The 13933-nt window shown below is 55.7% G+C and overlaps 1 protein-coding gene and 1 long non-coding RNA gene across 2 annotated transcripts; one reads left to right on the top strand and one right to left on the bottom strand.

Annotated features, from left to right (window-relative positions):
* The first annotated feature begins 2739 nt into the window (after nt 1-2739).
* LOC134562459 (uncharacterized) lies at nt 2740-4118 on the top strand. Its single transcript, XR_010083162.1, has 2 exons — nt 2740-3055; nt 3225-4118. It is a non-coding gene; the product is annotated as an uncharacterized LOC134562459 (long non-coding RNA).
* A 1976-nt stretch (nt 4119-6094) lies between these two features.
* On the bottom strand, nt 6095-10816 carry LOC134562328 (olfactory receptor 14A16-like). Its single transcript, XM_063419708.1, has 2 exons — nt 10741-10816; nt 6095-6727 (listed from the first exon to the last, which is right to left on the bottom strand). The coding sequence occupies exons 1-2, from the start codon at nt 10814-10816 to the stop codon at nt 6105-6107; spliced, it is 699 nt and encodes a 232-aa protein (XP_063275778.1). The 3' UTR covers nt 6095-6104.
* Nucleotides 10817-13933: the final 3117 nt, after the last annotated feature.

Here is a 13933-nt window from a genome sequence, read left to right as displayed (position 1 = left end):
AGGTGCATTGCCCCACCAGGAAGTCCAGTTGGGGAAAATAATTCCCCAGAACGACGGACCAGCACCAAACTGGAGCCCGAGGACAGCACCACGAGGTCGGCTGACCATCCAGCTGCCAGGCAGAGTCTTCTTCTTCCTCGCCCTCACCACGAAAGTACTGTGAGAAGGTGACACCCCTGGACCAAGCAAGCCACAGGAGTCTTTCTACCCACTCCCACGAAGACGGAAGCGCCGGCTCTGCAGCACGAGCAGCAGGTCCGAAGATTCCTCCTCCACTGCGGTGTCTCCGAGGGAGCAGCGGCGGTGTGCGCAGCCCCCGAGCCACCACCCCTAAAAGAGCTATCTCAATAAAGGCGTTCTTTCTGGAGCAGAAGGTCTCCTGGCCCATCTATAATACCTTGATTAGGGAGGTTCACTTTGAAATCTTCCTTCCTTAAGAGAACTCCAAACTGACCCAATCAGCTGCAAAAGCCCTGAAGGCTTGAAAACAATTGAAGGATGACAAGGAGCTCCTGAGGGCTTTCTGTATTTTCATCAGCCCCACAGTGGATTTGGGGCTGTGTCCAGGACCCCCAGGCACTGAGAGAAGGTTGCAGAAGCTGCTCAAGGAGTCAGAAGCAAAACTCCAAGTCCTTTGGAGCATCCCTGGGCCCCACTGAGGGCAGGCAGTGCCCAAGGCTGTGCAGGCACTGCTGAGAGCAGATCCTTGAGGGCAGGATTGCAGGGAGCCCAAGGCTGTGAGCAGGGAACTGCAATGCTGAGCAAGGCCTGGGCTGGCTGCAGGGAGCAGAAAGGCCAAGCCCTGAGCCCAGGCTGGGACAGCAGGGCCTGTCCCTGGCGGGTGGCTCGGGGCTGTTTGTGGGGCAGGGGGATGGCAGGGGCAGCAAGGACAAATGGCATCAACCTGCAAGCCCTGCCAGCCTCCTCAGGGAGGGCCCAGGCAGAGCCAAAGCGCAGGCCCTGAAAGGAAAGTTCCTTCTGTGGGGCTGCAGAGGCGCTGCCAGAGCCCAGGGGACAAAGGCCTGGGTGCCTGTGGCCCTGCCAGCCCTGCCCAGCCCGGGGCCATCTCTCCTGCAGGCTGTGCCCCCTGTGCGTGCTGCTCCTGTGCCCTGGCCGGCTGCACTCGCCCATCTCGCTGTGCCCCCAGCATTTCTCAGCCCAGCATTTCTGTGCCCTCCCTGGGCTCCCTGCACCCAGCGCTGCCGGCTCCTGGCACACAGAGCCAGGCCATGGCCCAGGCTCACGCTGGGACACCTCCTGCACCAAAATTCTACTCTGGGAAGGACATGTCTTTGTCTTCACCTCCCGGCTGAACCTTGCAAGATGCACGTTGGGCAGGTTTCCTTCTCTTCCCACTGCCAAGGAAACTCTTTCTCCTGCTGTTCATAAACAGAGGAGGGCTGGTGGGAGATGTGGTAGTTGGAGGTTTTTTGGGCAACAGTGACCATGAAATTATTGTATTTTAAATATTCTGTAAACGGAGAGGCATCAACAAAACCTCTACACTGGACCTACAGAGAACAGGCTGGACTGCTCTGGACTGGACTTTGGCATATTCAGGATGCAGATTTCGAGAGTACCAAATCAGGTAATTTTTTTTAAGGGAAACAGCCCTTAAAAAAAGGGTGCCCAGAAAGGAAGAATAAATTTCAGGAAAGAAATCTTGAAGGAGCAAGAGCAGGCTGACCCAGAGAGGAAAATGACTGCCCTAGCTGGACATGGAGCTTTACCAGGACCTCAAGGGAATAAAAGAGGTTGCATCACCTTTGAACAGAGGAGCAGGTAACTCAGAAAATGTTTAAGGATGTTGTTAGGTCATGTGGAAAAAAAAATTGGACATGTGAAAGCTCAATTAGAACTTTACCAGGCTGTTTCAGTGAAGGATAATGAAACTGTTTTTAAAAATACATCGTTTACAAAAAGGGGGACAAGGAGAACCTCCATTGATATTTCAGGAGGGATATGGTTACCAAAGATGAAGAAATGGCTGAAATATTAAACAGATTCATTGCCACAGTTTTCAACAAGAAGACAGGTTGTCCTAAAATCAAGAGTTCTCCTGAGCTGGTAGATGGGCACAGGGAGCAGAAGAGCCGTCCTGGAATCCAGGAAGAAGCAGCTGCGGACCTGCTGAGCCACTCAGATGCTCACAGGTGTGTCTGGGACCAGATGGGATCCATGCTAGGGCCATGAGGGAGCTGCTGGATGAGCTCCCCAAGCTGCTCTCCATCATTTCTCCTCAGTCCTGGCTCAGCAGGGAGGGCCTAGAGGACTGGAGGTGCCAATGGGAGCCCATCCCCAAGAAGGGCTGCAAGGAGGATGTGGGGAACTGCAGGCCTTTCAGCCTGCCCTGGGTGCCCAGCAAGGGGATGGAACAGATCCCCTTGAGAGCCATCCCAGGGCACCCCCAGGATGGCCCAGGGATCAGAGGCAGCCAGCGGGGATTGCAATATCTGCACTGAGGATCTGCAGGAGGGGATTGAGTCCAGCATCAGCAAATTTGCAGGTGACACCAAGCTGGGGGTGAGTGTGGGTGTGCTGGAGGGTAGGAGGGCTCTGCACAGGGCCCTGCACAGGCTGGATCCAGGGCCCAAATCCAACAGGCTGAGGCTGAACAAGACCAAGGGCCGGGTCCTGCACTTTGGCCACAACAAGCCCTGCAGGGCTCCAGGCTGGGGACAGAGTGGCTGGACAGTGGGCACGCAGAAAGGGACGTGGGGCAGTGCTGGACAGCAGGCTGGACATGAGGCAGCAGTGTGGGCAGGTGGGCAAGAAGGCCAATGGCCCCTGGCCTGGTGTCGTGGTTTGAAGGGAAGTGAGTTTTTTTGGAAGTAGTGGTCAAACCAATCAGTCTTTAGATCTGAATATTGGCACCTTTGTTGGCCACTAAGAGGTGGACACGCCTCTGAGGACACGAGGGGTTAAAAGCCGGATTTCCCAGCAGGACTCTCTCTTTCCCTGCTCTGCTTTCGGAGAGGGAGCGTCTTCTCCTCTCCCCTGCCGGCCTGGCTAGGCCGGGTGGGGGAGGGGAGCAAGGTGGGCCTGGCTGAGCAAGGTGGGCCTCGGGGTGGGGAACAGAGGGAGCTGGAGCGGAGCTGGTCCAGCTTCCATCTAGAATGGAGGGGTGGAGGGAGAACTTTGGAGGTGCCTTCCGTCCCCCTCCCTGTCCCATCCTGTTCCCCCCCCCTTCCCCCCCCGGTCCCGTCTCTCTCCTCCCCCCACAGAGAGAAGGTGCCGAGCTGGAGCTGCTTGTGAGAACTGCAGTGTCTGCGATCGCCTGTGCCTGACCTTGGTGGTGGGAGATAAAGCTTTTAACTCTTTCTAAGGCAGAAGAGAGTTATCCCTGGACGCTGTATTCTCATAGTTGGTGGTTTTAGAAGAGAGAGGACAGCCTGGGACCGAGAGGGTAATGTGAGATGAAGAGAAGCCCCTTCGATTGCCGGAATGAAGAGGAGTGGCTTATGAGGCTGGACTTTTCTTGCATAATGATAGCCATAGACGGACCCTGGACCCTCCTGACTATAAATAAGACTGTGTTTGGGTGGATGTTTTTGGCTCAAACCCAGAGACGTTCTGGCCTGCTTCTTGGAGCCCCCGGCCCCAGGGGTAAATGGGGGGGACCTGAGTCCCAAAATGAGAAGATGGCTGGTTTTTGGTACTTGGCCAAAACATCCTTAAAAAGAGCCCTGTTGCAGTGCAGGTCCATGGACAGCAGTGAGAGTGCCGGACATGGAAAGGAGGGTGTCACCCTGGCAGACTCTTCTAGGCAGTGCCATGGGTGACGTGGGAACACGGGATGGTGGACCTGTGTTTCCTGTGGGGGGGGGGGGTCTGTGGTGCGAGAGAGACTCCTCTCGTCCTGGATGGAATGTGGATTGTCTGAATTTTAAAGGATGATGATTTGGATTAGGAACCCAGGGTTGTTGAGGGATTAAGCAAGTAGATGAAGGTAATGTGCTGGAGACAACTGAGTGAGCATGTATGGAATGGAAATTGGGGGGAGGAGAAGCAGTGTTTTTGGGAGGTTTTCTCTTCTGCTTTTGGGTGGTTGGGTTTTTCTTTCCTTTTCTATTGTCCGTTGTTATGTAGTGTAATAAATTGTCTGTCTGTTTCAAGTATTAGGCCTGCTCTGCTCTGTTCTTGACCACATCTCACAGCAGTTCATTAGGTAAAATATACCCTCATGGGTGCATTGGCATTTTGTCTAATGTCAACCCATGACACCTGGATCAGGAATGGTGTGGGCAGCAGGAGCAGGGCAGGGATTCTTCCCCTGTGCTGGGCACTGGTGAGGCTGCACCTTGAGTGCTGTGTCCAGTTCTGGGCCCCCAATTTAGGAAGGACATGGAGGGGCTGGAGCGTGTCCAGAGAAGGGCAACAAGGCTGGTGAGGGGTGTGGAACACAAGTCCTGTGAGGAGTGGCTGAGGGAGCTGGGGTTGTTGATCCTGGAGAAGAGGAGGCTCAGGGGAGACAAGGTGGTGTCAGGGCACAGGTTGGACTTGATGATCTCCAAGGTCTTTTCCAACCTTGCTGATTCTGTGATTCTCTGAAACCACCCTTGCAGCAGTTGCAGGATGAGCCCTGGGCCTCCTCTTGAGAAGGTGCAGCAGCCCAGGTCCCTCAGCTTCTCCTCACAGCCCCAGAGCCCATCCTGTCAGTCCTGCAGAGCCTCTGCAGCCCCTCCTCATTGCCCAGAGCAGGGAGCCCCACAGGCAGACACAGCAGGGCAGATGTGCCCCCCTGGCCTGTGGTGCCTCTGGCAAGGGAGCAGCAGGAGGCACTGCAGGAGCCTGCAGAGAATTCCTGAAGCACTTGGAGGATGATCCTGCTCCCCAAGGGACATTCCCATGGTGCCAGCGAGGGAACTGAAATGGGGAGTAGGGCCAGAGAGGAAAGGGCAAACAGGGATGGGCTGTTTACAGGGGAGGGAACAGGGGTGGTAAATTGGAAAAATTTTTTACCAGGGAAGTGTAAAGAAAGTGACGGTGAAGCAAATGAAATGCTCAGGGCAGTTTGGGGGTGGCTGTCAGGCAGCCCTGGCTCTGAGCAACAACGTCTGCAGTGGCACAGAAAACTCACATGGGAAATAACTTTCTGGCTGACTTTGGAGGCCACCACAAACCTGAGTGGTTTCCCTCCTGTCCCCCAGCCCTTCCTGGCCCCAGGGGCTGATGGCATCTGTGCTCACTCAGGTTCATCTCCCCACACCAACACCATGGGGGTGCTCACGCCTGCTCTGGGCAGTGCAAACAGGGGCTCCTGAGGCAGTGCTGCCGTGGCTGTGCCTGCAAGGATGCAGCACCTGTGTGAGCTGGGGGAGAGGCCAGGGCTGCAGAGGGGGGAGGTTGTTAGCAGGTGCATGAGGACGGTCTGGGACGCTGCCCTGGGGTGTCCAGCACAGTGGGGATGGATCAGGCCCTGCTCTGCTGCTCCTTCCCGTCTCCCCCAGGGACCTTGCAGAGCCCCAGCCCTGCTGTTTTCCCCCAGCCTGCCCACGGCCACCCTGGGGCTGCTGACGGGGCTTTTCTGTGCTGAGCATTGGCCTGGCCGTGTTGTGCAGAGAGCCTGGGCAAGGAGCCTGCAGCCCCCAGGCCCTGGCCTGAGGCGTCAGCGCTGCCCCAGCAGTGCCCATGGCCTGTCCCTGCTGCAGCCCCGGCACTGCCACCCCCAGCCCTGTGCCCGGCCCCGAGAGCACTCAGGCCCTACAGCAACAGCAGGGCCAGGAGGGCAGCGGGGCAGGGCCATGGCAGCAGCACTGGCAACACCAAGTGCTGCTGCTGCTGGGCACAGCTGCTGTGCCAGCACTGATCTGCCCCAGCTCTGTGCACAGACACTGCTGCTGCAGCCACAGAGAAGGGAAAAAAATAGGGATCTCTGCAGAAGACTCTTCTGAGACATCATTCAGTTCATTTAAAGCCACTGAGAATGTAGCCTCTCATTGACACAGTCTGGGACCATGGCAAAGGTTGAAAGAAACAACATCAGAAAAGACACAAACAACAACATTTCCTTGTGAACACTGTTACAAAAGTGAAACACTGAAAAAGAACCACCAAAACAAAATTAGGAAGAAGTATAAAAGGTGACTTTAATTACAAGTGATTTACAGAAATTTTCCAGCAGTTAAATGTTTCTGAAATCGTCCAGTGATCAGTGTCCACACTGCAGCCTTGAGCTCCTTGTTCCTTAGGCTGTAGATGAGGGGGTTCAGGGCTGGAGGAACAACCGAGTACAGAATTGACATTGACATATCCAGGAATGGGGAGGAGATGGAGGGGGGCTTCAGGTAGGCAAATGTGCCACTGCTGAGAAACAGGGAGACCACAGCCAGGTGAGGGAGGCAGGTGGAAAAGGCTTTGTGCCGTCCCTGCTCAGAGGGGATCCTGAGCACGGCTCTGAAGATCTGCACATAGGAGAAAATTATGAACACAAAACAGCCAAAATATAGAAAAGCACTTAGCACAATCAGTCCATGCTCCCTGACTTTGGAGTGTGAGCAGGAGAGCTTGAGGATGTGTGGGATTTCACAGAAGAACTGGCCCAGGGCATTGCCATGGCACAGGGGCAGGGAAAATGTATTGGCTGTGAGCAGCAGGGCATTGAGAAAGGCACTGGCCCAGGCAGCTGCTGCCATGTGGGCACAAGCTCTGCTGCCCAGGAGGGTCCCGTAGTGCAGGGGTTTGCAGATGGACACGTAGCACAGGATGGTCAGCAGGAAATGCTCTGCTGAGATGAACAGAAAGAAAAAGACTTGAGCAGCACATCCTGTGTAGGAGATGGTCCTGGTGTCCCAGAGGGAATTGTGCAGGGCTTTGGGGACAGTGGTGCAGATGGAGCCCAGGTCGCTGAGGGCCAGGTTGAGCAGGAAGAAGAACATGGGGCTGTGCAGGAGGTGGCCGCAGGCTACGGCGCTGATGATGAGGCCGTTGGCCAGGAGGGCAGCCAGGGAGATGGCCAGGAAGAGGCAGAAGTGCAGGAGCTGCAGCTGCCGTGTGTCTGCCAATGGCAGGAGGAGGAAGGGGCTGATGCAGCTGCTGTTGGACATTTCTTCACTCTGCCCATGGAGTCCTGTTGAAGGAGGACACAGTGACAAGGCAGGGGAGACTTTGCTGGACAATGTCCAAGCCCTTTCTCCCAGCCCTGCCCCTGCTGTGCTGTGCCACCCAGCTCTCCTTTTCTCAGAGCCCTTCCTTCAGCCCCGTGCCTGCAGCTCTGCTGGGATCTGGTCCTGTTGCTTTGACGAGCAGGGCTCTGCCCATGGACACAGAGGGGTCAGCTCTGCTCTGCAGCAGTGGGGTCATGGGAACAGGGACTGGGCCAGTCCTGGGGTTGGACTTCATCAGCCCAAAGTGCTCCTGAGGCAGACGAGCTTGGCAGCATCTCCTGTGCCAGGGCTAAGGAACGGTGATGGCCAAAGGCAGTTTGAGAGGGTTTCCTGCTGTGCCCAGGGAGATCAGAGAGAACTGTGCAGTGCAAGAGCATTGGCTGGAACCTATGAAGGGTGAGGAGAGCCGTTCTCTGCCTCCTTCTGTCCTCCCACAGCAGAGCAAAGTGGCTCAGCCTTTCTCAGTCTCAGCCTCACTCTTGGCCAAGGACACTCCTGTCCCCCAGTGTCCCCTGGAGGCAGCTCACAGCTGGGATGGCATCCCCAGGACACACCAAGGGTCCTGCCCACAGCACTGCTGGAGGAGATTTGCTCATTGCCAGCCTGCCCTGCCCAGAGCCCCCCAGGGTAGAAGGAGCTGGGACACCCCATTTGTGGTGTCTTGGCATGGGGTTCTGTAAAAAGTAATTGTGGAATAGTTTGATTTGGAGAAGCCTTTCAATATCCCAGCACAGCTTGGAGGCACTTTCCCCCCACTGCCTGCCCAGGGCTCTGCTGCCTGGAGCTGTCCCTGCCTGCAGCTGCTTCCCTGTGCCCAGGGCTGGGCCCTGCCAGTGCTGCCAGAGCCCAGCCCAGCCCTGGGGCTCAGCTCTGCCCTGCAGACCCCTCCCAGCCCAGGCACTGCCCAGGACCAGCTCTGGCTCTGCAGGCTCTGATGGCAACGTCAGAGCAACCCCGAGGAGGCTGGAAAAGCATCACAGGTGCTGCCTATAAGGGACCCTCTTCTGATTTTTGTCACTGCCTGGTTTATCAGGATCTGAGAGAAAAATGTTTTCTTTTTCTCAACCTGAACTGAGACATGAAAATCTATGTGCAATTTCCCATCCAGGCAACAGAGAGTAGTAGATAAAAACAGCAGGATTTTCCCTTTTATGCAGCCCCTGCCTTGCTGTGCTCCCTGTATAGTCTACTTGGAAATGCTCTGGAGTTAAATGTCATGCTGGGAGCAGACCAGAACAATGCAGCATCCTCACCACACAAGGAGAACACATCCACACTTCACCAGCTGTCTCCTTCCACCCAGATCTTGTCCCCCAGTGCTGGCAGCAGCTCCCAGGGCTGGCTGAGAGCTGTCCCTGGCAGGCAGCAGAGTCCCTGCCCCAGCACAGAGCCCTGGGCTGCAGGACCCTGCTCTGCAGGACAGCCCTGGGCACCCCTGGCTACTCCACACTAGAGATAATCACGGAATGTACTCACAGAGTCTGTAGGCATTGAGATGTTCCAGCTTGAGGAGATCCCTGCAGGAGCTGCAGCTGCACTGTCCTGCAGCCAGAGGTTCCTGTGTCAAGGGCTGGCAGTGATTCTCCCCCAGTCCCTTCTCAGCACCTTCCCAGCCCTGAGGGATTTAAGCTCTCTGTGCCTCTGTGCTGTGCCCGGGGTGGCTGCAGGCAGAGCCCCAGCCCTGCTGGGCTGGGAGAAGAGCTGCTCATCAAGAGAAATGTGTTTTGAAGCTCTTCTTGGTTGCCAGGATCGTCCTCTGTGCCAGGAGCCCGGCCCAGCTCAGCAGCACAGACACAGCACAAGGACTTGAATGACCCTCTTGGGGCTTGTGCTGAGAGGGAGCTGAAGAAACCTCTCCAGAACTCCAAGCCAGAATCCAACTCCACAGTTTCTTGAAGTTTTAATGGGTCCCACTGAGGGACACGACAGAGAAAGTGTCCCTAGACCCCAGCCAGAGCAGAGAACTGCAGGCAGTGATGGCAGGGGGGACAAAGAGAAGCCAAGTCTTGGTGCCCTGGGGCACAGCAGCCTCTGTGCCACAAAAGCTTTGAGGAGACCCCTTGTCCTGAGGCCCTGGGGCCTCCTGGCACAGCCCCAGCAAGGCTGGGCACTGTCAGCCCCTTGTCCTGCCCTCAGCATCCTCCTCCCATCCCAGTGGCCTCAAGGATCTGCTGGAAGGAGTCCCTGGGGAGCCTTGGTCAGGAATGGCCCTGGGGGGCTCCTTAAAGCTCCCAGGGACTGCAGGTTCTTCGAAGGACTTTGGGTTTAACTTTTGCCTTAAAGTCTCTGAGAAGTTTCTGCAATCATGGCCTCCAATGATTTGCTTTAATTAGCCCCTTGAAAGGCTTTGTCAGTAATGACACTCAGTAGGGCTCATTAATGCTTTGAGATACTCATGTGTTTAAGGTACTTTGGATTTGCCTTCCCATACTGAGTGTCTGAGAGGTTTCTGTGCAATTCTGGCCTCCAGTTCTCTCCTCCAAAGACTCCATGAAGAGCCTATGTTTGGGATAGACCTCAGTGGGTCCCGTAAATGCTGCCAGACACTTCCGTTTTTTCTTCTGACTTTGAGTCATGGGAAGGTTTGTGCAATCTCCTCTCAGGCCCTGAGGTTCCAAGGTTCAGCACCAAATGTACCACAGGGCTCATTAGGACCAAGCAAGTCCTGACAATCCATGGCTGTGCCTTGATTTCCCTCTGGTCTGCTGCAGTTCATTAGGAAGGTTTCCTGCTACAGTTATGGAGAAATATTTCAAAGATTTTCTAAAAGATATGTACACCTATTTAAAAGGGTGTATTTTATTATTTTCCTATAGCACAATAGGTGATTGCAGCATTCTGTGATTGATACTGACCCAGGGCCTTTCCTCAGGAGGTCTGGCGAGGTCAGAGAAGCTGTGCCTTGAGGCCTGACCCAGTGTGGACAACCTTGCTCCACATCCCCAACCCCATCCTGTCTCTCCTCACTCACCTGGGATCTGCTTTGCTTGGAGAACTGGCTGCTCTCAGGAAAAGAGGGGTTTCCTTCCTTGTTTATCTATCTCAAACTCCTGAGTTTCAGACAATCTCCTCAAGTGTGTGCCAAGCCCAAGGTGCCACCAAGGAGGTTCCCCTTCCCCAAGGCAGAACCATGCCAGGAATGTTTTAGACACACAGGAAGTTTTACAATAATCACAAATCCAGAGTTGGCTTAAGGCAGAATGAGACCAACTGCAGAAGGACAGACAAGCTTTGAACTCCTTGCAGCTGAAAGCTGCAGGGGGAGTTCTTGGGAGGTGTGTGAGTGAGCCAGGAGTGAGGGCAAGGGAAATGCAGAGAGCCCTGGAAGTGCTTGTGTGCAGACAGGCTGTGGGGAAGGGCACTGCAGCCCTGCCCTGGGCCAGTAGTGAGGGTGGCTCATCATCCCACCCTGCACTGGGCCTGGGCAAGGGGCTTTGGCCATGGACACTGCACTGACCCCACTGCTGGCTTTGGGTGCCACGGCAACCCCCATCAGTTCAGGTTCCCTTGGACAGCACCCCAAGGAGCCATTTCTGCAGCCAGGTTCTGTGGCCACTTGCAGGCAGAGCTGTTGCTGTCCTGGGCTGCCACAGCAACCCTGAGGACAAAGCGGTGCCGGGGCTGTTCCAGGTACAATTGCAGTGACACTCGCTGGTGCCCTCAGGTGCCCTGGCAGCGGCCACAGGGACCCGTTCCTTGGGTTGGTCCATGGCAACCAAGGCCTGGAGCCGCTGGGATGGTTGGTTGCCATGGAAACCTGCCCTGGCCCTTGCTCAGGGCTGGTGTCAGTGCCCAGAGCCAGAGAGGATCCCTTGCTGGGGCTGGTGCCACGGCCACCTGCCCTGTGCCGCGCTGGCTGCTCAGGCGCCGTGGAACCAGCAGCAAACGCCACTGCCAGGGCCAAAGGCCAGCTCAGCCTGACAGAAAGGGACAGGGCTGGGCACTGTTTCTATGGCAACCCTCCCTGGGACACCACTCCTGGGTCACCTGTCCTGGCAATTGCCATGGAAACGCGGCTCATTGGGAATGCAGGGGTGGACAAAGGTTTTAGTAGGGCCTGTCACAGTAGGACAGAGGGTGGTGGATTTAAACTAAAGGAAGGGAGGTTCAGATGAGGAGGGTTAAGGAGGAAATGTTTGATGGTGAGGTTGGTGATCCACCAGGACAGGTTCCCAGGGAGGTGGTCAATGCCCCATCCCTGGAAACATTCAAGTGCAGCTGGGACAGGGCTCTGAACAACCTGATCTGGTGAAAGATGTCCCTGCTCATGGCAGGGCTTTGGATGAGATGAGCACTGCAGAGCTCTGCCCACCCAAACCATTCCAGGACTGCATGGGGAGAAGGGGCTGCTCAGTGCACTCCATCCACTGCCTTGACTCCTCCTTGTCTCTGCTGGACCCCACATGCAGCAGCCAAACCCAGCCCCTTCTCTGGCCTTTCCTGCCCTGCCCCAGGGGCTGACAGGGCCAGGCTGGCACAGGTGACCTTGAGGCTTTGCAGGGCTCAGGCCCAGCGGCTGTGCCAGAGTCAGGGCTGAGGTCACACTCTGTGGGCTGGGGCAGAGCCCAGGCAGAAATGAGCCCTGGCCCAGCAGCTCTGCAGTGGTGGCCACCAGGCCCGGGTGCCCAGGGAGCCTTCTGGCCATGGCCTGGAAGCAGCTGCTGCTGCCAAGGAGCCTTTGGTGCCTCAGGCTCTCCCTGGCACAGCTCCCAGCACGGCACTCTGCCCTTGTGCCCGAGCCCTTCACTGTCTTGGGGCTGGCCTGGGGCTTTTCCTGCAGTGGGATCTGCCCTGGTCCTGGCACAGGAAAGGCAGTTCCTGCTGGAGCAGGAGGCTCTGCCTGCAATGGGCTCAAGCAACTCCAACAAGGTCCTATTTACTTCAAAATTGCTCCCTAGAGCAGTATATTCTAATAATTGTTATAGCTCCTACACCATGGAGTAAATTACCCTTTCTTTAATTTCCTCTATAGTGTGAATAAATCTTTCTGTCTAATCCTGATCATGAACAATCATAGCTGTATTTACAGAATTATATCTGGTATTCCATCAGTAATCCAATGGGACAAATGGCATTATAGTTCAATTCAACCTGTCCAGTCTTTATACACAAACCTTTGACAAAGTCTGGGGCTAAGATTGAATCCAGCTGCTCCCAGTCTCCTCTCTTAGGCAGAATTTTAAAAGTCTGCTCATCCTGGAAGTGTCTGAAGATCCGTGTTTGATCTTGGGTTTAATTTCTCCAGCTCATGACTCAGCAGGAGTTTCTCCATTGAAGAAATAAAGCTTTTGCCTGAAGCTCCCACTGTGCCCATGACAGGAAGCCCTGTGAGTGTCTGGGACATCCCGGCTCTTTGGCAGCCTGGGGACTCCTGGGATGTCACCGTGGACCCCCGTGAGTGCCTGTGATAGATGGGGGCCTTTGCAGCCCCAGGTGCCCTGGGATGTCCCCATGGAATGGCTGTGACTGCCTGTGACCACAGGGCTCTTTACCATGCCCAGAAAGCCCTGGATGGTGTCCATGGAGCCCCTGTCTGTGCCTGTGACATTCCAGCTCTTGGACAGCCTGGAGACTCCTGGAAAGTGCCCTTGGAATCCCTCTGAGGGGCTGTGACAACTCAGTTCCTGAGAAAGAAAACATCTCTAGGGCCCATTGCTATGGTCAGTTTCCATGGCAACCACCACCAGCCCCTCTTGGTATGGTCAGTTTCCATGGCAACCACCACCAGCCCCTGTTGCCATGGTCAGTTTCCATGGCAACCACCCCAGCCCCTGTTGCCATGCTCAGTCCCTTGGCATCTCCATGCAGACCCCATGCCGGGGTGGTTGCCATGGACACCAGCTCAGCCCTGGAGACAGAGTCCGTTGCCATGGCAACCATTTTCCATCCCATTCCCATTCCCATGGGATCCCAGAACCACAGAATTGGCTGAGCTGGGAGGGACCCCTCAGGATCCTCCAGTCCAGCTCCTGGCCCTGCTCAGGACACCCCAACAATCCCAGCCTGGGCCTGGCAGCGCTGTCCAAACACTGCTGGAGCTCAGAGAGCCCTGGAGCTGGGACCCTTCCCTGGGAGCCTGTTCAGTGCCCCAGCAGCCTCTGGGGGAAAAACCTTCTCCTCACATCCAAGCCAAACCTGCCCCGACTCAGCTCCAGCCGTTCCTGCACTCCTGTCCCTGGGCACCAGAGGGAAGAGGCTCCCACAGCCCCAGCCAGGGACCCGCTCCCAAGGCTCTTGCCAGGGCAGCCAGGGCTGGCACCAGCTGGGATGCTCGGTTTCCATGGGCCGGGCTTTAGGAATGGGATTCCCCAATTTCCTGCTCCTGCTAAAACCGTGCTGCTGCTCACTGCCCTCCAGCCTCCCCCTGAAAGTATAAAAGGCAAAGATGCCAGGCTGGGAGAAGAACAATGTACTGGGAAAAGCAACAAGATAAGGAACAAATGGGAACAGAAAAAATATTGATAACAGAAGGAGTTAGAAAAACAACATACAGAGAAAACTACAACAACTAGTGGCTCTTCCTGGCCATGTATTTCTTCCCGTCTTGAAAGAACACCCTTCACCCTGGGGAAAAGAGAATCCCTTTCCTGCCCCTCTCAATCATTTGAGATGAGATCAAATACAATGAGCCAATGGCCAGACCCTCCCGTTCTTTCATCTAACCTCACATCATTGCTAAGGGCAGGGAGAGGGACAGGTGTCTTCCCAGCATGGGTTAAGGGAAATGTGGGTCACCAGGGCTCTTCCCAATGTGGGTCCTCTGATGGGGGATGAGGGTGGAGATGCACATGAAGCTCTTCCCAGAGTCGGGGCATTCGCAGGGCTTC

The sequence above is a fragment of the Prinia subflava genome, chromosome 27 (genome assembly GCF_021018805.1).
Source record: "Prinia subflava isolate CZ2003 ecotype Zambia chromosome 27, Cam_Psub_1.2, whole genome shotgun sequence".
Classification (NCBI taxonomy): Eukaryota; Metazoa; Chordata; class Aves; order Passeriformes; family Cisticolidae; genus Prinia; species Prinia subflava.
The sequence above is the reverse complement of the archived record's forward strand: the minus strand, read 5'-3'. Positions and strand labels throughout refer to the sequence as shown.